Below are 24,938 nucleotides of genomic sequence, written 5' to 3' on the forward strand. Positions count from 1 at the left end.
TTATTTAAAAAAATACATTTAGTAATTGCTTCTTTAAGCATTAGAACTGATATTTTTTTGTACACATATATGTACACGTACACATTGTGCGTAGCCATTGCCACTTGTTGTAACAACTCCTCCCGCGCGCCTAGCAAACTCAAGGTTCAAGCGCTAGGGAGGGGCGGCCGCCGCGGTCGGGCGCTCGGCGTGCTTGCATTTGCCGGTAGACCGGGCTAATACAGAAAATTTTACAAGTCTATAACTCGTTAACTATTACGAAAATGGAAAAACGATAAGAACTTTTCTGTTCAGCTTAATGCGCTCTACCTGCTTATAAAAATTGCATAAATCTTTACCAAACACCCTGTATATGCATTCATGCTTTATATCGTGTAATACGTTGCGTATTATATAATTAAGATTAATCCATTTTTATGTTTTAATATAAAAATATACGCAGAAGAGGCAGTTATTGAGTGTGACGCGACTAAAGAAATAACGCAACACTACTTCTAGCGCGGCACCTATAGTGCGAGATTACTATTTTGTTTTGCTAATAATTGAGAATAATGGAATCTATATGTTATTATATATGGGTGGATTCGGCTTTTAATGCTCTTTAATTTTTGTCTTTACAAAATTTTTAAAATGTTGAAAAAAGGGGGTGAGGGGTGGGATAAATTAAAAAATTTGAAATTTTTAAAAAATATAAATGTACTATTGTAAAGAGTATAAAATACCATAAAACTTTTGTATAGAACATTTTTTCATAAACCTTATATTTTCAAAAATATTCGCAAAAAACGAAAAAATGCGTTATTTTCGAGGGGTGGTTTTAACCCCTAAACGTCGAGATACGCAGATAAAAAAAAATATGGGTTTGATATTTTCTTATGTTCTACAACATATCCAAAGCTCATTAAAATCGGCGAGGGACAGTTCTGTCCGTTCCCTTGTTAGAGGTGCACATACACACATTTGGAGCCTTTTTTTAACTTTGAAAAAAAAAGATAATTTTGTTCGAATTATAATAACCGTGAACTTAATTTTAAATTATAAATTTACAAATAGATTAAGATTTTAAATTATAAATGGTGGCTCTCCGTTAATTGCATCTAAGACTTTCACGTTCTTTAAGATCGTTACATGATTACCCTCTATGTAATGTACTTTTACCACATTTTGAGTTACCTTAAATAATTATATATATTATATTATATTTATATTATTAACAAAAAGTTTTTTATTTTAAATAATTAAATACAGATTAGTATAACTTTTGATATACCTTCCGCAAACCGTATTCCTCTTCCAGTGCAGGAATAGACAATGTGTACGTAGATTTCAGCAACATTATAGGAGATCTAATGGGCGGTGATGAAGAAGAATCATATTGTCGAAGAGAAGATAAAAGATTGCAAACTGTCGTACAGTACGTTTTTAAATTTACAGGCGAAAGTAACGTTGATAAAGCTAAGAATTGATTGGCAAAAATGCTATATCTCTCTTCCCAGGTTTTACATTTCTTCAGTTCTGTTACAATCTATCAAAAAAATTAAATATTTTTTGAATAAAAACTTTACTTTAAAATACAAATCTATTAAAATGCTGAACTATAAAAAAATTAATAATAATTTTTAGTAAAAGAAAATAAATATAGTAATATTCTGTAAATTAATTTTGATAGATAATCGGGAAAAATTTATACCTTTTTAATAGTTTCCTCTTTAACAGGTAAATAAACTTTCATAAAAATAGTTAGAACATTAATCTGGAGATCTGTATCATTATTTGAATCTGATATAAAATGTTTGCTTATCATTTGAATTTGCTCAGGAGCGCCGTCGATAAGAACCAAGCGGCCTTTAAAATTCAAGGATTCCAATCTTCTTGTTAACTCAATTGCAATAATAGACCCAAAAGAGTATCCTACCATTACAAAGTCTTTTCCGTCTCTTAGTTTTGTTAATACATGCTGTAAAAATATTAAATATTAGTAAAATTGTATGTCTCAAAAAATAATAAAAATTTTTTGTAAATATAATATAAAATTATTAGTATGTTTGCGTACATTGGTGAGACGATCAATTATCCCCAATATGAAGTTTGCAGCGTTGATGTTATTTGTATTATAATTTAAAGACGTTGCTGAAAAATTAATTTCTAATGCTAAATGACTAAAGACTGTTCCACATCCGTCAATGCCCGGTACAAGAAAAACTTCAGTCATAGTATTCTGTCTTTTAGTCGAGAAATTGATATAATTTTCTGTAATAAAGTCTTTATCACTTACAATACCAACAAAACCAAATTTTGTGATATCTGACTTTTTTACATCAAGCTCTTTTTTATTTTTCATATTATCGTCAATGACGTTCATATTGGATGCATCGTTTAGCTTTGCAAAATTGAGATTCCGTATCTCCTGGGCAGAAAGAAAAATATTGAATTCTCGTTCCAGAATTTGTTTAATTTCCACGGCCATCATGGAATCCATTCCAAGTTCAGCCAGAGATGTATTTTGACTTACAACTTTCATATCCTTTATGTCTATAAAATAAATAAAAAATCATTTTGACTTGAGCTGTAATGTACTGACCTGTCAAGTTATAATAAAATAATATAAAATATATTAAAAATACTTTATACTACAAGATATGTGTAGTATAAAGAAAAAATATATAATATAGTCCTACCTAAAATATCGGCGATAACTTCCGTCGGAGTTCCATGTCCGATAGATCCCGTTTTCTTTTCTGCCACTACCATACTGCTAACAACAGGCTGGCTTTGAAGTAAAAACTTATCAAGTTCATCGAGGCAACATGATATTTTTTGTTGTAAGGTACCACCAATAATCAATTCCTTCTCATCCTCCTGCATGTCAGCGACGAGACCCACGTCACCAACAGCTCCCCATTGAATTGCCAATCCGGGTAATCCTTCGTCCGCTCTCTTTTCACACACTCTTTCCATAACAGAATTAGCCATGCCATAATTCGTCTGTCCAGCATTGCCTCTACTACAAGAAACGGAAGAGAACACTACGAAATGTCTCAGTTTAGAGCAAAACTTTCTCGAAAGTTTATCCAAAGTTTGTGTCGCACGAGCTTTTGACTGAAAGGACTCTGCGAATGTCTCCGCGGTTTGATTCTTTAAAACGTTATCCTTCAACACCACACCGAGGTTGAATATCGCGTCCACTGGTGCTTCGTTTTCCGCAGTTTGCAAGAGGTATTTACAATCTTCGGGATCGGCAACATCGATATTCTTGATAATTAACACATTTACACCATACGATTCCCATAGTCGAATCTTCATGCGTTGGTAACCGTTTTTTACTCCAGTTCGTGAAACCAATACTATGTTTTTGGCACCACGAAATATTAGCCAGTCTGTTAACTCTAAACCAAATCCACCCAAACCACCCAATATAATATAACTTTTGTTCCTGAGACAATAATAACGACGATATGCGATAATGGGCTCATGTAAAGATTTATCTCTGTCCCGAATATTTATAATAATCTGTAAACATATATTAAAAATAAATATAAATTATGTATGAAATATGTTTGTGCAACACTATAACAAAAAAATAAATTTCTTCGTTATTAATAAACACATACCTTTCCCATATGTTTTCCACTAGCCATGTATCTAAAAGCTTCTTCAATATCTGTTTTGGGGAAAACTTTTACTTGGATAGGTTTGATAGTTCCATTCTCAAAACCATCAGTTATCATTTTGCGTAATGTGAATTTATACTTGTGATCACCAATAAATATATTGTCTAATAAAATTCCATAAAAGCTTATACCCTTCTGAAATGCAGAAATACAAAGAAGATTGTTAGAAACAAGATCAAATTTTCCGATCTCCAAAAAACGACCGTTTTGAGCCAAACAACAAACGGAGGCGATTAGCTTTTCCTCCGCCAATGAATTTAACACGATATCAACGCCACGACCGTTTGTTTGTCGCATTATCATTTGTTCAAAGCTGGTATCTCGAGAATTTCCAATATATTCATCCGAAATTGTAGGAAACACTTTTTTAATAAAATTTCGTTTCTCGTTTGTGCCCACAGTAGTGAACACTTCGCATCCTTCTTTGAGAGCGAGATGAATAGCTGCCTGTCCAATGCCGCCAGTACCAGAGTGTATAAGTACTTTATCGCCTTTTCTCATTTTTCCATAAATGTATAAGGCGAAGTAAACTGTACTATAAACACATGGAACTGAGGCAGCCTCTTCAAATGTCCACGCGTCCGGTACTTTCCAACATAAATCTTTATTCTTTACAACAACGTTTGCTATACAACTAAAAAAATAATTTCAAATTTGTTTTAATTCTTTCATATTAAAAAATGTAACTAGTTTTTAAAACATTATTTACTCAGTATCATTCACTCCCATTACTCGTTGCCCGGTGGCGTCGAATCCAACGTATTCCATTCCAAGAGGAATACATTCAAATAACCGTCCCCGTGAAATAGTCATATTAAGTATTAATTTACCAGTTGCAAACATGACATCTCTAAAATTCAGAGATGAGTAAACTACAGACACCAAATCTTCCATAGGAAATTCAATAGATCGATTATTTTCCATCCAACAAAACGTACTCAAATCACCACGAATCTACAAAAGTCAATTATAATACAATGTACAATATAATATATGAAACAATAATTTTAATTTAAAAAATTGTAAATAAAAATGGCAAAAATTAAAATGCATGAACGTACATAATTTTATTATGCACATGAATAAGTCATCGATATACTTTGAAAATATTTTTGTACATACCGTTTGGCTAACGTGAGCGGTAGAAACAGGTTCGGCTTTCTGTTGTGGTAATCGTAAATGTCTGTACGATCCCCAGATTCTATCAGACCGTAATACATTAATAGTCATGTCTTTTTCCAATTGTTGTAAATAGAAGGGGTCTTGAAGGGAAAATTTAGGAGCCTCTTTGTCTTGAATAAGCACACCCCTAACCAGTTCTCCACCTGGTTCTTTTCTCAAGCAGTTAACAAAACCCAACAGACCACACTCATAGTCTCCCTCTCCAACAATTATGATTCTACTATCCTCCTCGAGTTTGCTTTCATCACTTACAAGCGGTTTTAAATCATCTAACCAGTTAAAATTATTATTACTTATACGCACAACAATATGATTTTTTACATAAACTTTCTTCTTCATAAGAACAATCATTTCTTTATCGGTGCGCTTTTCAAGAATAAGGTTTAATTTGTATTGTTGCTGATACTTGCTATAGTCATATATGTCGCACTTTTCACGCGTCAACAGATAGCCACCTTCTTTTAGAAATGGCAAAAGTCGTTCTAAAGAAGCTTGATGTTTAGACAGAAGATTGAAACCGGCAACTATTAAGACTTTATCGTTTACAGTTGGTTTGTTTATGTCAGAGATTAAAATGTTTTGTAACAAGTTTTCTGAACTGAAACGATTCGGCGATGTTAATAGAGTGACATTTGTTTGTATCAAGGGTATATCCTCAAAAGCTTCAATCAACAATAAAGATGAAAGGTATTCTAATGTAACATCGTCCACGTCTTCCACCAGCTCAATGGCTTTCACTTTAGTGATTTGATGGTCTTCCAACACGAGTTGTGCTGATATCCGAATCGCCTCATTTAAAGAAATTTCAGCGCGATCTTGATGAGATATAAATATATGCTGCTCGATAACAGCCTGTTGGGTTAACTTCCGACGAGAAATCTGAGTAGCTTTAAGCCCTTGTATCTCTATCCCGCCAGCTACAATAGTGTCTATATCTCTGTATATTTGTATGGGTAGTATGGTATCTAAAATGTGCACTTACATAATATCAGCCAGATTTTTTGCAACATATTGTATGTTACAAGTTATAATTTTATAGTAAAACAAAACAGTACTTACTAAATAACAACTACGTTAATGTATGTCTAACGTACCTTTCACATAATCTGCATTATTTCGTAGCATTGAGATATGAAGTTCAGGATTAATCACCAGTCTTCGAATACTTGTAGGAACATACAAATCCCTAGTATCGTATCCGATCAGACGCATTTGTAGCATGGTATCCATAAACGTTACCCAATTTTTCCAAATAATATGTCCTTTATTGCCTGAAACGGATGCACTCTTTATACCACGAAACCAGCCGCTATACTGATAACCGCGGAGTTTCAACTCCTTGTAGATATCTCGAGCTGTCATTTCTTTTTCTTCATCATAATTCTCTAATAATAAATCTGTCGAAGTCATTTCTTGTTCTGGATTCGATATGTTGTACGCTGTGCCTGTTACCACAACGCTATCACTTTCGGTTATTTCAAACTTCCCATCTATAATAATTTTGAATCTTTTTATATCACATGCATTCTTTACGATTATGCTTTCAAATTACTTATTTCATAAAAACCTTTTTGTATCGCAATCCTTAATATTACATTATTATTTTTTGTCAAATGAGTAGCACGAATAAATTGTACATCTCGAAATATTATTGGTACTGTTGAGAATATTAATCCTTTCATCATGCCAATAGTTTGCCAAACAAGTTCAAGATAACCTGTTGCGGGCAGTATATTTCTCCCATCTATTACGTGTCCGGCCAAATAATCGTACTCCACATCTTTCAGAGCAATTTCGATGTATCTTTCTCTTTCTACGTACCTATCTATTTTACAGTCCGGTATAAACCAATCTTTGGAATGATTCCATCTGAAATTAAATTAAAAACCTTATTTATATGTTATAAAATTTTACGTACATTTCTGTAATATTAACTAAGTCAATAATATAAGGTCGATTTTTTGGTAAATCTAAAGAGGACCAAAATTAGTGGTCAAAACGTTGTAATATATTTAATAAATGGATTTGCCAGAAAATCGACCTTATATTATATTAATGACTTAGTTTTCATTTTACTGGCGACAAGAAGTATTTCTTTTTTTCTGTAATATATTATACACCTGATCGATGGAGAGATCATAGGAGTTCCTCGGCTAACTGGAAATTCCACTGGTGGGTACAGATTGGCGATTTGTGGTTGTAAACCATGATTGTAGAGCTTCCCAATTCCTTGTAAAAGCACTTCAATATTTTGTTCAGTGCGTTTATTCAGTATAACGTTTGCTACTTTTGTGTCCAAGGATCCTTTCAAAACGTTTTGCAAAACGCTGTCTGGTGCGATTTCGATAGTCACAGCATTATTTGGAATTAGTTGTGTGGTTTGTTCAAAAAGAACGGTGCTTAATATACTATTCGTATGATAGTCCGCTGATGATAAACTTGACGCTGAAGTGAACCATTCCGTCCGAGATATTGAAGAACTAATCCACTTTGAACTTCGTTTTTTCGGCCGCGGTATTACATTGTTTAAATTTAACAGAAGTTGAGTTTTCACGGGTGCCAGAAATGAACTATGATACGGTACGTTGCAATAGATCTCTTTCACATGAATATTATTAAGCTGATGATATAAAAATACAAAATTTATCACGTGTAGGGGTAAAGTAAATTGTAGCTTCCGTTTGAGAAATTAATATTCTTAAAATTATTAACTTAAATTTTCCATTTACTGATTTAAGGCAAAAGTCATTTTGTCCTACCTGTAATTTTTTCATAAATTTTTGTACGGATTCTATAGGTCCACACACAACGCTGCTGTTCCCGCTATTGCGACATATTATTTTAATATCCGCTGGACACATATTTTTTAGACTTCCATAATCAAGACTGACGAGTGCCATAGAGCTACAAATTATTTTTTCTCCAACACATGCCAAACCTATAAAGTATGCTGACAAAATAGTTTGTTCAATAGTGAGACATTTATCCGCGTACGCGCAACCGAGTTCACCAGCGGAATGACTAATCATGTAATCCGGAGTAATTCCTAAGGATGTCAAGAGGTCTACTAAGCCAATCTACAAGTATGTACAAATTATATTACAATCATACACTATATGTATTTAAAAATATTAATTAATTATAAGATAGTAAAATATAATTTAAGATATATCTTTATAAATGACATATACACTGGCGCAAAAAGAAACGAGACAAAAATTTTGCCCGAATTTTTAGGCAATCTTCAAAGTGATGCAACTTTGCGAAAAATCATCCAAATTACATATACTTTTTCTTAAATTAAAGGGCAAAGACTCTACTTTGAGAGTCCTTAGGCAAAAGTTTAATTTGTTAGGTGTAAACTTTTTGTATTGCATAAAAACCAAACATGTTTTTTTTAATTGGAAAAAGTAAAAGTTTGTTATCATTTTTCACAAGTTTCTCGTTAAAATTTTACTAATATTAATCCAGATTCTTAAAGTTCATTCTTTTCTAAACAATTAAAAAAAACATATCGATACGATATTCTTTGTTGATAACACACCAGTTTAAAATTTGCACCGCGTTTTAGAATATTTTAGCGAATAAATATGATATTTTTTGAATATCATGAATTTTGAGTATTAATATAATATTGCACATTGATTTTATTTGTGTTTAACTCAATCATACCGCCGTCATCAGAGTGATTGGATGTGCACCACATGGAAGTTGACAATCAAATTTTACACATTATACGAAAAGGGCCAATTTTTTTAATAAAATAAGAATTTTTATTTTTTATGTATGAGTATGTGTATATTTATGTGATCTGAGCAAGCTGCTAAAATGGCGAACCTTCTGTTGACTTCAGTAAAATTGGCGCGTAAGCTATCCGTTATGGGAGCGTCCCAGATGCGCACAGTAATAAACGGACACAGCAGGCTGAATGAAACGGACACAGTAACAAACGACACAGACCAAACGGACACAGACCAAATGCGCACAGAGCGAAACGGACACAGTGCAAAACGGTCACAGTAACAAACGGACACAGACCCAATGCGCACACTGCCCATGCGCACGGACCAAATGCCATCCATGTACATTGCAAGCAGAGTAAAGTCCACATAGGTTAGCAACTTGGTCGGGGGGTGCGGGAGGGAGGCCGAAGGCTCCCCTTGCACCCCTTCGTATGTGTGTGTGTGTGTGTGTATGTGTGTGTGTGCGTGCAAAGCATTCACTGCATCACATGGGTTTGCAACTTTCCGTGTGTGCGTTTGGTCCGTGCGCATGTGCAGTGTGCGCATTTGGTCTGTGTCCGTTTCGCACTGTGTCCGTTTCGCTCTGTGTGCATTTGGTCTGTGTCCGTTTGTTACTGTGTCCGTTTCGCACTGTGTCCGTTTCGCTCTGTGCGCATTTGGTCTGTGTCCGTTTGTTACTGTGTCCATTTCACACTGTGTCCGTTTCCCAGATAGCCACAAAAGTATGTATGAGCACAAATTGTTCTCATGTTGCTAATAAAGATGTTAGCATCTTGCTATGCATTTACGTCGTCCCTTGTGCTGTTATTTGCTAGCATTCGACATTGATCTTAAATAATGCTAGCATAATGTTTGAAACGTGCAAAAAATTTTATTTCCGACATTGAATGTTAGCAAACAACAGCACAACGGACGACATAAATGCATAGGAAGATGCTAATATCTTTATTATACCAAACTGGCTATCTGGGTTGTTACTGTGTCCGTTTCGCACTGTGTCCGTTTCGCACTGTGTCCGTTTGTTACTGTGTCCGTTTCACTCAGCTTGCTGTGTCCGTTTATTACTGTGCGCATCTGGGATTCACACTCCGTTATATTCAGATCAGTAAATGCAAATTTTCACTGATGAGTTTCAGAGCCACGTGATGTGTAAAATCCAAAAACCGTCAATCTCCATGTGTGGTGCACATCGGGTCACTTTGATGACAGCGGTATGATTGAGTTAAACACGAATAAAATTAATATGCAATATCATATTGATACTCAAAATTCATGATATTAAAAAAATATCGTATTTATTCGCTAAAATACCCTAAAATGCAATGCAAATTTTAAACTTGTGTGCAATCAACAAAAAACATCATCTCGACATGTTTTTTTTAATTACTTAGAAAAGAATGAACTTTAAAAATCTGAATTAATATTAGAGATTTTAACGAGAAACTTATGAAAAATGATAATATACTTTTACTTTTTTCAATAAAAAAAACAACATATTTGATTTTCATGCAATACAAAAGGTTCACACTTAACAAATCAAACTTTCGCCTAGGGATTCTCACAGTAGAATTTTTGCCCTTTACTTAAAGAAAAATACATGTAATTTGGATGATTTTTCGCAAAGTTGCATCACTTTGAAGATTACCTAAAAATTCGGTCAAAATTTTTATCTTGTTTTTTTTGCGCCAGTGTATATATTCCTGAAAATGGAATATAATTTAACACACATCATAAATACAGCACACATATTTCAAAAAGCTTTTTGAAAGATGTTGCGTGGTATAGATAATTAGATAATATGTAGTTCAAGTAGAATATAACATCACAGAAAGTTTATATTTTTGTTTCAAAAATAAATAAAATATAATTAACATTTATTTATAATACCTGAATAGCAACGATACCAAGAAAGACATATAAAGCCTTTTTGCACAATTTTTCGTCTGCCTTTGTCAAAATATCCGTGACACTTATATCATATGGTTTTAAAATAATATCGCACATTCTTATAGTATTAGCAAAAACTTGAAATTTTAATAAATTTTTTCCTAATTTTAATTTAAAAATTGTATGTATTATTTTATTAGTTAAATACATGATTAACGTACAAAGTATTAAGTATATACCCATTCCTGGCCATTGTGTGCCTAGAGCAGAAAATATAAACCAAACAGGTCTTTTCATGCCTTTTGAAGCACAATTTTGAATTTCTTTTATTGATTCTTGTTGCTGATTATTAAGTATAATAAATCCTCTCCATGGGTGACCTTCTATATTGTCTGCATGGATGTCGTGTAATAAACGGATGTATTCTTTGTCTATCGGATGATTAACGACCTAAAGTAAAATATTTCTTAAAACAAAAATTATAATACAAAAAATAAAATTTAAGTATTTGAAATAACGTTAATATTGTTTTCAAAATATTTACTAACGTCATTTAGAAACAACTTCACAGATTCTTCAGTACGTCCAGATAATATCACAAGTCTTGGCAAGTCATCGTTCGGTAAACCATTGTTAATTTTCTGTTTGTGATTCCACTTTAATAATGCATGAACATTAGCTCCTCCGAAACCAAAAGAACTGATACCTATGTAACCGTTTTTAAGTGGCATCGGTTCTTGGACGACACAAACAGTTCCATTCATTAAGGCGTCTATATCATTCCGTGGTGTTGTATAGTTAATATTTGGAGGAACACACCCGCTTTCGAATGCTATTATTACCTTTAAAATTAATAATAGTTTTGAATTAAAATTTTTTAATACAGTACTTTATTAAAGTTAGGTAGAGGAGAGAAGAAGGTTACAAACCACCATTTTGTTTTATTCAAATAATTCATTAATTAAGTCAAATACATATTATGTGATACAATTTTTGTTGATATAAGGTTGTTACCTATAAAGTTCTACGAATCATATTATAGACAAAAGTTCTTTGCATGGATACATTTAATTAACAATTTACTGAAAAGTGAAACAAATTAGGGTTATGTGATTTGTAGAGATATACAGGGTGTTTGGTAAAAATTTATGCAATTTTTATAAGCAGGTAGAGCGCATGAAACTGAACAGAAAAGTCCTTATCGTTTTTCCATTTCCGCAATAGTTAACGAGTTATAGACTTGTAAAATTTTCTGTATTAGCCCGGTCTACCGGCAAATGCAAGCGTGCCGAGCGCCCGGCCGCGACGGCCGCCCCTCTCTAACGCTTGAACCTTTGTTTTTTAATTCAAATTTTAATTACTTAGCGAAAAATGATCGCATCAAACTCTGTAAAAAAGCATTTTAAAGCTAATGCTCTATATTTTCATTTGCATTTCGTTCCATTGGGCTGTGACACCTGATTCACGCCATGCACCGCCGGAAACTCAGATCTTTATTTATCAATTTTGCATCCTCTAACTTTGTCATCTGCCATTTTGAAAAAAACAGTCACGCATAATTGCTATTAAAATATTCTTAAAGTGGACACTTCAAGCTTTATTTTTTTTTTTAAGAAAAATTTTTATCTTTATTATTTACCAAGTTATGATCATTTGAAGTTTCGTAAAATTTTCCGAAATTTTAAGTGTACCGCTTTTTTTGCTGCTGAGTGTATATAAGTCGCAATGTATGTATGTCCGTAACTCCTCGGACTGCTTCGTCATTTGTGGTCCGATCTTAACGCCACTGGTGTCAAAATTTAGCAAATTTTCTGGAGAGTGCTACCATGGGGTCTGATTTTTCAAAAATAGGTTGTTTAAAAAATGATGGGCAAAAATATACGTTTTTTTGACTAAAGTTTGTATTCCAACGAACTCCTCCGTCATTTGAGGTCCGATCCTCTTGGAACTGATCTCAAAATTTAGCAATTTTTCCGGGGATGGCCACTATAGACTCCAATTTTTTAAAAACAAGGTGTTTCAAAAATTATAGGCTTTAATATACGTATAAATGACTGAAATCTGTTTGCCGGCGAACTACATCGTCATTTGAGGACCGATTCTCTTGCAATTTGTCTCAAAATTTAGCATTTGTACCGGGGATGGCTACTATGGGTTCGAATATTTCAAATACAGGATGTTTAAAAAAAATAGGCCAAAATATACGTTATGAATGTATATACGTATAAAAATATATACGTATGAATGACTCAAGTCTGTATTTCCGTGAACTCCTCCATCATTTGTGGTCTGATCTTTATGCAAATAGTCTCAAAATTTAGCATTTTTTCCGGGGATGGCTACTATAAGCTCGAATTTTTCAAAAACAGAGTGTTTCAAAAATGATAGGCCAAAATATACGTTATAAATGATTGAAAGCTGTAAGCCCGCGAATTACTCCGTAATTTTTCTGGGGAAGGCTTCTATGGTCTCGAATTTTTCAAAAACAGGGTGTTTTAAAAATGATAGGCCAAAATATACGTATGAATGATAGACTGTATGCCCGTGAACTACTCCGTCACTTGTGGTCCGATTCTAATGCAAAAGATCTTATTTTATTTAAAATTTTACGAGAATTGCTGCTATGGGTTTGGTTTTTCGAAATACCGGGTTTTTCAAAAATAATTTATATATTGATTAATAATGGATAAACGTTTGTCTGTATAACCGCAAACAACATCGTTATTTGTAGCCCGAATCTCTAGCAAATGGTCTCATTTTATTTCAAATATAACGAGTAAGGCTGCCATGGGATTGGATTTTCCATATACAAGGTGTTTCATTTAAGGACTGACATTTCTTAGTTACGTCAAACATTTATGAAACAACCTGTATCAATTTTTACCTTTATCAATTTTTAAAATGATTGCTGCAAAGGGTTTGGTTAATTCAAGAAACAAGGTATTTCTAAACTTATTATTTTTGAGTAAAACCATGGGTTTGGATTTTCCATATACAGGAGGGTGTTTCATAAATAAATGGCGTAACTTTAAGAAATGTAGATCTTAAAATAAGACAACCTGTATATAAATATACTGAGTCAAATTTTTATTATAGAGGAAATTTTATAACGTGATCTTTATTATAAAAAGTTTTGTAAAACCATGTATTGGATAAGATCACGCTTGAGTTCGGCATCTGTAAACGGCACCACAAATGCTTGTGTATTATGCGATATGCAAATGGTCTCATTTTATTCCAAAATAATCGACGATGGTTGCCATGGGTTTGGATTATCCATATACAAAGTGTTTCATAAATGATTTTGGCGTAACTTTAAGAAATGTAGGTCCTTAAATGAAACAACCAGTATATGGATCCATTGAATCGGATTTTTATTAGAGAGGAGGTTACATAACATGATCTTTATTATGAAAAGTTTGGTAAAAACAAGATCACGCTTGAGTACGGCATGATGTACTGATGTAAACGGCACCACTAATGATTTTGTATTATACGATAAGTACGCATGTTTGTTAGTTTGTATTTCTGCGAGCTACTTATACGGGCATGTATTTTTGATCAAAAATTGTAAAATTTGAATACCAAAAGCAAATAGATGGACATAAAAATGATTAGGTTTACATTTCAGTGTTATATATACATATAAATAAAAGATTTAAAAACAACTAATAATGCATACATACATAAACGCGACTTAATGGTGATTAGAGTAAAAAATTAAATTTTCAGAGAGAATCTATTCAATCATATTGTGTGACAATTACTTGAAAAATAAAATAAGTTATAAATACGTGAATAAATAAATAAATCAGTTTAAACATAAGTTGATAGTTTCATATATTGCATGTTATTTTGAAATAGATTAAAAATATTTTATTATAATAAATAAATTTAAGATTTAAAAGAAAATTTAGAGGATTTAACTAGAATGGTAGAGAGTAATTGATGTTAAAAAAAAAAACATTTCAACGATGTATAAAGCGGTATTTCGAAATACAGATGTTTCAAAAAAGAATTTTTTAACAAAGTTACTACCATCATTTCAGAAACACCCTGTATTTTTGTGCGAGTTTTTGGGTCAGCGGACATACAGACGCGGTACTTACACATATATGTGTGTGTGCGTGAAGTAAGAGATTTTGAGCCCGCGCGAAGCGCGGGCGAAAAAGCTAGTATATGAATAATATCTAAATGCATAAAATAAATATTATTTTAAAAATAGTACATAAAAACAGAAACCATTTGTTTTACCTTAGCAATCTGATTCAAGCCACTTCCTCCTTCAGAATGACCAATATTAGATTTGACGGAGCCAATCATTAATGGAGTTTCTCTATTTTTACACAAAACTGTCTGGATTGCAGCAATTTCCTGAGGATCACCAACTTTGGTACCAGTACCATGTGCTTCAATGTAATCCAAACAAGATGTCGGTATTCCGCACTCATTGTAAATTTCCGCTAGTAGACTAGTTTGAGCTAATTGAGATGGATACGTTACTCCTTCTTCTTTGTAACCATCGTTGTTTACTTTAATATGTGAACATATAGCATAAATTCTTTTTGCATTCTTTGCTTTTTGTAGGTATATTATTGCCACCGTTTCAGCACGCGTAAAACCATTTGCTGCGGAATCGAAAGGTCTGCAATAACCATTAGGTGACACAATACCTATATGATGAGAAATTTATATAAGACATATTTTACTTTATATTAGAGAGCGAGAGAAAGAGAGAGAGAGAGAGAGAGAGAGAGAGAGAGAGAGAGAGAGAGAGAGAGAGAGAGAGAGAGAGAGAGAGAGAGAGAGAGAGAGAGAGAGAGAGAGAGAGAGATAAGTTTATTCGTCAAAAGCATTATAGAACTATCTGTTTTATCCATTAAAAATATTATCCAACTTTGTCAAAAATCGTATTACAATTTTTAATACATAATATTAGAATACATTAAAATTATATAATTTGTCAGATTATATATTTTTTCTGTAAATAAAGAAATATCTCTTTTAATTTTTATGCGCAAGATATAGTTTATATATATTTAATAATACACTGGCGCAAAAAAAATGAGACAAAAATTTTGACCGAATTTTTAGGTAATCTTCAAAGTGATGCAACTTTGCGAAAAATCATCTAAATTATATGTACTTTTTTTTTAATTAAAGGGCAAAAACACTACTTTGAGAATCTCTAGGCGAAAGTTTGGTTTGTTAAGTGCAAACCTTTTGTATCGTATAAAAACCAAACATGTTTTTTTAATTAAAAAAAGTAAAAGTTTGTTATCATTTTTCACAAGTTATCATATTTCTCAATAAAATCTGGCTAATATTAATCCAGATTCTTGAAGTTAGTTCTTTTCTAAGCAATTTAAAAAACATGTTGATACGATGTTTTTTGTTGATTGCACCCGAGTTTGAAATTTGCACTGCATTTTAGGGTATTTTAGTAAATAAATACGGTATTTCTTGAATATCATGAATTTTGAGTATCAATATGATATTGCACATTGATTTTATTTGTGTTTAATTCAATCATACCGCCGTCATCAAAGTGACCCGATATGCACCACGTAGAGAATGACGATCGGATTTTGTACATCACGTGGCTCTGAAATTTATCGGTGGAAAGTACTTACTGAATATTACGGATAGCTGACGCACCAATTTCACTGAAGTCAACAGAAGATCACATTCATCTATACTCATAAACCCACACATACACGTAAACATACATATACACATACTCATACATAAAATATAAAAGTTCAAATTTTATTTAAAAAAATCAGCCTTTTCAGGGCCATATGATGTACAAAATCCGATCGTCATTCTCTACGTGGTGCACATCGGGTCACTTTGATGACGGCGGTGTGGTTGAGTTAAACACGAATAAAATCAATGTGCAATATCATATTGATACTCAAAATTCATGATATTCAATAAATACCGTATTTATTCGCTAAAATACCCTAAAATGCAGTGCAAATTTCAAACTCGTGTGCAATCAATAAAAAACATTGTATCAACATGTTTTTTTTTAATTGCTTAGAAAAAAAAGGACTTTAAGAATCTGGATTAATATTAGTAAGATTTTAACGAGAAACTTGTGAAAAATGATAACAAGCTTTTACTTTTTTTAATTAAAAAAACATGTTTGGTTTTTATGCGATACAAAAGATTTGCACTTAACAAATTAAACTTTCGCCTAGGGATTCTTAAAGTAGAGTCTTTGCCCTTTAATTTAAAAAAAGTACATGTAATTTGGATGATTTTTCGCAAAGTTGCATTACTTTGAAGATTGCCTAAAAATCGGTTAAAATTTTTGTCTCGTTTTTTTTTGTGCCAGTGTAGTTTACATATATTTAATGACAGTAATATTTTAAAAAATACCAAAATTAGTAAATAGTTGATTGATAGCTGGAACAAAACACAGATTTGCAGTCCCAATTATCGCGTCTTCGCATACTCCTGACATAATATAATTATAACCAAGTGCCGCGGCATAAAGACTAGAACTACATGCTGTGTCGACAATATGTGATGGTCCTTTCAGATCCAAGTAATGTGAAATCATGTTCGGCATTGTAGTTTTACTACATCCAATCATATTCAAACCGTTTAACTAATTACAAAATATTAACAAGTTATAAAATACTAGTACACATATAATAATAGGTTTAATTATTCTTTCTTTCTATATTGTTGTATTAATCACAATTTTTTTTTTCTCACCTGAGCTTCCTCATATAGAAATTTCTTTGGCAATTCAAAATAACATGTCCCTATAATTACGGCAGTATTTTTTCCTCGTAATTGCTTTGGATTGAATCCCGCATCGACAATTGCTTCGTAAGAATGTTCCATTAATAATCTCGATTCAGCCGAAAGTGTGTGCGCTTGATCGAAAGATAATTCGAAGAAATTTGTATCAAATTTTTTCACATTAGTAACTATTCCCATACGGCTTGATACACCCGGAAAAAAGTCTAATAAAATATGAAATAATGATGTTATATGTGTGTGTCTTGTTCATTTTTTAACTTTAACTCATTAACGCCCAAGCGGACATATTTTCAACATAATTTTTAGCGACTTTATTTGCAACGTTAAAGGTCTATGAAAAATAGAAAAGTATCATTTCATATGTAAAACTTTACGCTCTTTCGGAATCTATCATCAAAATTTGTGTTAAATAAAGCCCAAAAAAGTTATGGCAACTTTTAAATAGAAAAATGCGAAAAAATCGCAAAAACTTTTTTTTTTCAATATTTTTTTCACATTGAAATAGTATGAAACTCCAACTCTTTTCGCAACCATCAGTGTACAAAATAATTGTACTTTAAGTATATTTAATGTAAAATTAATATACTCTTAAGTATATTTTTCAAATTTGTCAAACTTGTCATTTTTATTGAAATGGCGGCTAAATAGTAAAAATAGTAAAAAATTTACGAATTGTATTTTTTTTCATAATATTTAATTCATAAATTTTGAATAATTAACAGCTTATTATCACTAAAAATATTGGGATTGATATTCGCAATTTATTTTCGATCAAACACAATTTTTAACATGGCGGATTCAATATGGCGACCCAAAAGTGCAAAAATTGTTGATTTTTCTTCATTTTTCCCAAATTTCTCCATAAATTCTTTCTCGAAAACTATTTTGTGCACAAACTATTATCAGTTTATGAATTTACTTATTAGTATATATCAACAAACATAAATTTATAAAGTTATAAGGCAGTAAATTAAAAATCTTAGTAGAAATTGTTGACTACTATTCTAATTAAGCACACTTTTTTTTACATGCGTTTTTTATGGAATTTTGTATACATAGGTTTGTGAAATCGCTGAATCCAAGTCTGGAGTTAGAATTTAACAATTTTCAAAATTTAAGATGGCAGATATGGTGGACAAAATTAATGAATAATAAGCAAATTTATTTCAATTTGAAAATCTGGGGGATTTTAGGATTGTTAATTATAAATCTGGAATTTAAATTATAAATTTGATAGATCCCAATTTAATAGATCAAATTTTTGAAAAGTGAAGGTTAATTTATTTTAATTTGGGTATCTGCGAGTTTTGAAGTCGCCGATTATGAATCTAAACTTGAAATTAAAAAATTTAGAATAATGAATCCAATATAGCGACCACAGTTTTTGAAAAAAAAAAGTTAATTTATTTGAAAAACTGGCTGAGGTTTTATTTTTCGCAATAAATTTATTTATAGTTTTTCGGGGGAGGTAGAAAAGAGGGATTTTAAGACGCTCTTGAACATCAAAATTTAGCTTAGTTACTGTGTTTTAAGTTTGACGAATCCTGTCGGCACGCAGTTTAAAATAAAGCTAAAAAAATTAAATTTAATACAAAGAATTATATCCATCACTAAGATCCAAAGCAGGCCATTAGGCAATTTACAACTCATCGATATGTCTAATAAATCTAATTCATTTGAATTTGGGTATTTGAAGGTTTTAATGAGTAGTTAGATTGTTAATTATGAATCCGAAGTAAAAAATTGTAGATGAACAAATCAATAATATAATATTTTGTAAAGTTATTGCTTTACAACGTTATTTGTTACAACGTATGAAGTTATACACTTTTTCTAAATGATACACAAAGAAATTTCGCAGATTTTACAAATCTACTTTGAAAAAAAACCAAATACCCAAATATCAGCAAAATTTAAATACATATCTAATTATAAATAAATCCGACTATTAAATAAAATTTTTTTTGCCGTGTTGAGCCATTTTTAATTTCTGCTATCCTTAATTTTCTAATTCCAATTTCAGATTTGTAATCAGCGATCTCAAAACCTCCCAGATATTAGATCATATTGGATCCGCCATTTTTAATTTGGAAAATTTTCCAATTCTGTCTCAATTTAAGATTCGTAATCAGTAACCTCAAAAACACATGTATACGAAATTCCATAAAAAACGCATGCAAGAAAAAAGTATGCTTAGAATTAGTAGTCAACAATTTCTACTATTTTTAATTTACTGCCTTATAACTTTATACATTTATGTTTGTTGATATATACTAATAAATAAATTCATAAACTGATAATAGTTTGTGCATAAAATACCCAATGAGCACACAAAACGTTTTTCAAATATTTATTTTAATTATTTTTACATTATTAGCGTTTATTGTACAAATAGTATTTATTTAATATTTATTAAACGTTTGTTTTATATTAATTATTTATTTCAAATAATAAATTAGAAAAAATATTTATAAAAAGTTAATTTAACGTTAATTTAATATTTATAAATTATTAATTTTTCATTAAAAATAATGATTTAAGAAAATTATTTAAATAATATTTATTTAATATTTATGTAATATTTATTTTACATTTAAAAAATAAATTTAAACATATTAAAAAAAATATTTAATATTGATTTAATATTTATGTTACAATAATTAATTATTTAAAATAATGATTTAGGACAAATATTTATATAATATTTAATTAATGTTTTTATAATATCAACTTAATTATTTTAATAACCGTTTAAAATAATATTTACGTAACATTTATTTAATGTTTATGTAATAATTATTTTACATTGAAAAAGTTTAAAATATTATTTTTAAAAATATTTTACTTCAAAGTGTATCGATCATATAATTCTTCCCCTAGGGCGGAAACGTGAAAAATAAAGTCTCAAGTTACTGTCTCTTTCTATTCGACACCAATACATTGAGAAAAAAATTTCTTTTAATTAAGAAAATGCATTTTCTTGAAATAGAATTCTTTGATGCAAACAAATATTTTTTTACAGCAACAAAACAATGTATGCTAGCAAATAAATATTTTATTCTTTTAAGTAAATTATTTCGTACATTTTTGATTTTGTTCCTCTAAGTAATGATTTAATGACATCAATAGTATCATTATTAAACTGAAATAAATCATTTCTTTCTAATAAGAAAACCGAGTTTCTTAAATGTATTTAAAGAAATTTTTTTCTCAGTGTAGAAAGAGACAGTTACATGAAATTTTTCACTTTTCACGTTTTCGCCCTAAGAAAAAAGTTACATGATCGTTGCCCTGATTAGGAAGCTTCACTAATTATGGAGCGTAAATCAAATATAAAGGAACAGTGAATTTATATAATGAAAGCGTTAAAAGCGTGTAAATGAAACCTCTATATAAGAGACACAAATTGAAACATCGGAACATAAAGAAAGTGGAGATTAAAACAATATATATTGCACTTATCGAAACAATATATGACATATTAACATTACTCAAAAATTATAAGAAATGACATCTATTCTTTGTTTTTTTACGAACAGAGCAAAAATAGATCTTTTCATAAGTTATTCCATATACAGCTATTTCACATATGTAAAAATCAGTAAAAAACTGTAAAATTTTATTTAATTATAAAAATATAAATTAACTATCCATGTTTCATCCTTCTGACAACATCTATTGAAATAATCTATAACAAATATGTATGCATAAACATGAAGTATTCATGGATCATCACGAAGTGTTAATTAGGTTGCGTACAATCTTCGAAGTCAAGCAACGTCGACGGTGATTAACATTAGTTGAGTGGGTGACCGTTTTCTCGGACATATAAATTAAACATGTTCTAATAGATACGACTGTAGCTTGGCTGAAACATGTATAGTCTACTCCCCTAAATTATCATAGAAATTTATCAAAATGATTGAATAATGCAAACAATTTTTTGCTCTTAAACAAATGTTTAGTAAATATTTAAAAAAGAATTTGTTTAAACGTTAAATAAATGTTTATTAAATAATAAAAAAAAATATATTTTTTTAATGTAAAATAAACATTTTTTTGTGAGAAAAAGGGGACTTACTATTATTTAAATGTTTCTTAAAATGTTTTAAAAAATGTTTCTCAAACATTAAAAAAAATATTTTTCAAACATCATTGTGCTCATTGGGTAGTTTTCAAGAAAGAATTCATGGAAAAATTTAGGAAAAATGTAGAAAAATCAACAATTTTTGCACTTTTTGGTCGCCGTATTGAATCCGCCATGTTAAAAGTTATGTATTTATTTGAAAATAAACTAGGAATTTTAATCCCATTATTTTCAGGTAATAAGAAGCTGTTAGTTTATTATCCAAAATTTATGAATTATTGTGGAAGAAATGCAACAATTCGTAAATTTTTGCCATTTAGCCGCCATTTTTTAATGAAAATGATAATTTTGACAAATTTGAAAAATATAACCTTAAAGTGTAACTATATATTGCATCGATGGTTGCGAAAGAGTTGGAGTTTCATACTATTTCAATTAAAAAAATATTTTTTCAAAAGTTTTTGCAATTTTTTTGCATTTTTCTACTTAAAAGTCGCCATAATTTTTTTGAACTTTATTGTACATAAATTTTGACAATAGATTCTGAAAGAGCGTAAAATTTTACATAAGAAATAATACTTTTCAAATTTTTTATAGACCTTTAACATTGCAAATAAAGTTGCTGAAAATTATGTTAAAAATGCATTCGCTTGAACGTTAATGGATTAATTTAAAGTATTATATACTTTTACAACATTTAAATGTGTAATTATAATTATTATAGCAGTAACATAATTTTTTTATTAATTAGAGACATCTTGATAGAAATTTATGCAGTTTAACTGAATAACTCGGCCCATTACTATTTAGTCGGCCCATTACTGATTTCTCTATATACAGGATGATTCTTATACATATAATGACTGTCTCAACTTTTTGCCCAATGGCAGATGGGATTACCGATTACAATCTTAGTACACACGTGTACGACATATGTATGTGTACACGCCGTGTATGTGTGTATCATAGACTTAACTTATAAACTGCGTATCTTGTAGGAGCACGCACGCTGACACAAGAGTGAGAGAGCACAAATTATATAAAAAACTATAATAACTAAACACAGTTATTTAACGATAAAAGAACAGTAAATAGAAAAGAAACTCATAATTTAATGTCTTAAATTATAAGTTTCTTCTTTATTTACTGTTCTTTTACCGTTAAATAACTGTTTTTAGTTATTATAGTTTTTTAATATAATTTCTCTATACAATAACTATGAAAGTCTTTACGTTTTGATTAGAATCTTAAGAAATTTTGTCCTTTAATTATTAAATAAATAAACACATTATAACTGTCCAATAATTAATCAAAGGTTGCACTGTGTTTGCAACAATGTTTCTACAGAAGTAATGTTAAATTGTAATAAAATTATAAGTAATAAAATTGTCACCTTCTTTCCATCGATCATGATTTGCTTTAACAAGGTCAACTTTATTAAATAGATTTTCTCGAAACTGAATCATATTATCTGAATCTGGAAATCTGCCGCTAATACCAGAAATAACAATCTCCTCGCCTGAGTCAATATCATTCCACGAGCCACATGCTTCTTTATCATCCATGATTAATATTATCGTTTCGATCTAGAAAAAAGAATTATATGCATATATTATATACTAATTTTTTGTAGTGTAAACTATACCTACCCAAAGAACACATTATAGTCAAAATGACATCACATTGATGTCATAATTACGTCACGACAGAAAAAGTCAAAATGATGATTTTTGGTAACAAAATTTGACGGTTTATTGACGTTAAAAAAATGTCATGCTAGTAATATATTTAGTTTTATAGTAATGTGTAGGATTTTTCTTTGCTATAGTTAAAAAATTTTTTGAAATACAGTTATAGAGTAAAAACATATGTGAAATAAATTTATTAAAATTTTTATATCTTATAATTATAATAGATATAATTGAACAAACAATATATACAATATATAGTACTAATATATATATATTAGTATAATAGTATTGAACAAACAATATATACAATATATAGTACTAATATATATATATTAGTATAATAGTATTGAACAAACAATATATACAATATATAATACTAATATATATATATTAGTATTATAGTTTTCATAATTTTAGTGTATTGTTTAATTTAGTATATTGTTCTAAAAATAGTTCTATTGCAAAATTAATTATTACATATGCATAAGTATAATTTCTATATAAGCTAATACGTTTATATATTAAAATTAGAGATCAGTCTTTCATCACGGAGCAAAGTCATTTTTTCGTCACTAACAAGAGAACCTCGCGAACTCGAAAATTCTGATTTTAATGAAACTTGGCATAAATGTAAAGGGGGTAAATACATAAATTTAGAAATTTATCGTAGCTGCCCATAAACGGTTTGAAGGGGTGAAACCACCCTTCAAAGATTGAGACATTTTTTGTTTTCTCGATATATCTCGTAAACTGAACAAAATATTAAAAAATGTTTTATACAAAAGTTTTACAATAAAAGTACTGTTATCTAACTACAGTAATTAAATTAAAAAAAAAATTTTTTTAAACAATTGTTTTTTAATTTTTGAAAAAAAAATTTTTTTTTTAATTTTATTAATGTAGTTAGATAGAGATATTGTTACCATAAAACTTTTGTATAAAACATTTTTTAATATCTCCAATACTTTTCGAGATATATTGGAAAAAGCAAAAATCTGCTCTATGCTATGCACTGAAAAAAGCATGAGAGAATGCGATAGCACCGCGACGGAGAGCGTTAAAAAATATTTTAAAGAAATTTTTTATTAAGGTTTATTTATGATATTGAATATAATATAAGATATTAAAAATATAATAAAATAAAGTAATATAAAATAATAATATTTTGTATAATATAATAATATGTAATAATATAATATAATAATGTCGCACGTGAATGCATGCTGATGTGAGTGAGAGAGAAAGAGTAAATAATATTAATATAATATAGTAATATAATATAATTTAAAATATTTATATCCAGACTTCTTTGCCCTTGTAAGTAGCAGATACTGGAGTCAATTTTTGGTCATACAAAAAATGCGTGACTATTTCGAATCAAAATAAAGTCATTTTGACTTTTTGTTGACTTTAGTGTGTTCCTTGGGTAGGTTTGATACTCACCGTGTTTAAGTCGTGAGCAAGAAACTAACTTTTATGCCATTTTCTCAGGCTTCTGTTTATATAAATGTCAAATCAAACAATTATTGTAATGTATGTTGATGTAATGCATTTAAGACTTGTAAGCTGTTTTGTATAAATATTTTTTATGAATATGTAACTTCACTTAAATTCATAGCCTTAACCCAGATAGCACACGGACGTCCTTAGGACGTCCTCAGGACGTCCAGGACGGACTTCGTGGATATCCTGAGGACGTCCTGATTTTATCCCGGGACGTCCTCAGGACATCCTGAGGAATAGCAAACGAGCGCCACTTTTTAGTCCTCAGGACATCCTGAGGACAGTCTATCGGACATCCTGAGGACAGTCCATCGGACGTCCTGAGGATACCATAGGATTTCCTCAGGACATCCTCAGGAATAGCAAACAATGACCACTTTTTATCAGATTTTTT

General features: G+C 30.4%; 1 protein-coding gene across 1 annotated transcript; it reads right to left on the reverse strand.

Moving 5' to 3' along the window:
* Positions 1–1,005: 1,005 nt before the first annotated feature.
* LOC105840645 (fatty acid synthase-like) lies at positions 1,006–24,522 on the reverse strand. Its single transcript, XM_036287124.1, has 20 exons — positions 24,485–24,522; positions 22,744–22,936; positions 17,213–17,466; positions 16,871–17,102; positions 14,738–15,156; positions 11,032–11,325; positions 10,723–10,933; positions 10,484–10,644; positions 7,613–7,930; positions 6,974–7,473; positions 6,421–6,722; positions 5,948–6,343; positions 4,794–5,818; positions 4,381–4,625; positions 3,612–4,305; positions 2,679–3,510; positions 2,054–2,532; positions 1,691–1,957; positions 1,271–1,525; positions 1,006–1,173 (listed from the first exon to the last, which is right to left on the reverse strand). The coding sequence occupies exons 2-20, from the start codon at positions 22,913–22,915 to the stop codon at positions 1,063–1,065; spliced, it is 7,167 nt and encodes a 2,388-aa protein (XP_036143017.1). The 5' UTR covers positions 22,916–22,936; positions 24,485–24,522; the 3' UTR covers positions 1,006–1,062.
* Positions 24,523–24,938: the final 416 nt, after the last annotated feature.

The sequence above is a fragment of the Monomorium pharaonis genome, chromosome 5 (assembly GCF_013373865.1).
Source record: "Monomorium pharaonis isolate MP-MQ-018 chromosome 5, ASM1337386v2, whole genome shotgun sequence".
Classification (NCBI taxonomy): Eukaryota; Metazoa; Arthropoda; class Insecta; order Hymenoptera; family Formicidae; genus Monomorium; species Monomorium pharaonis.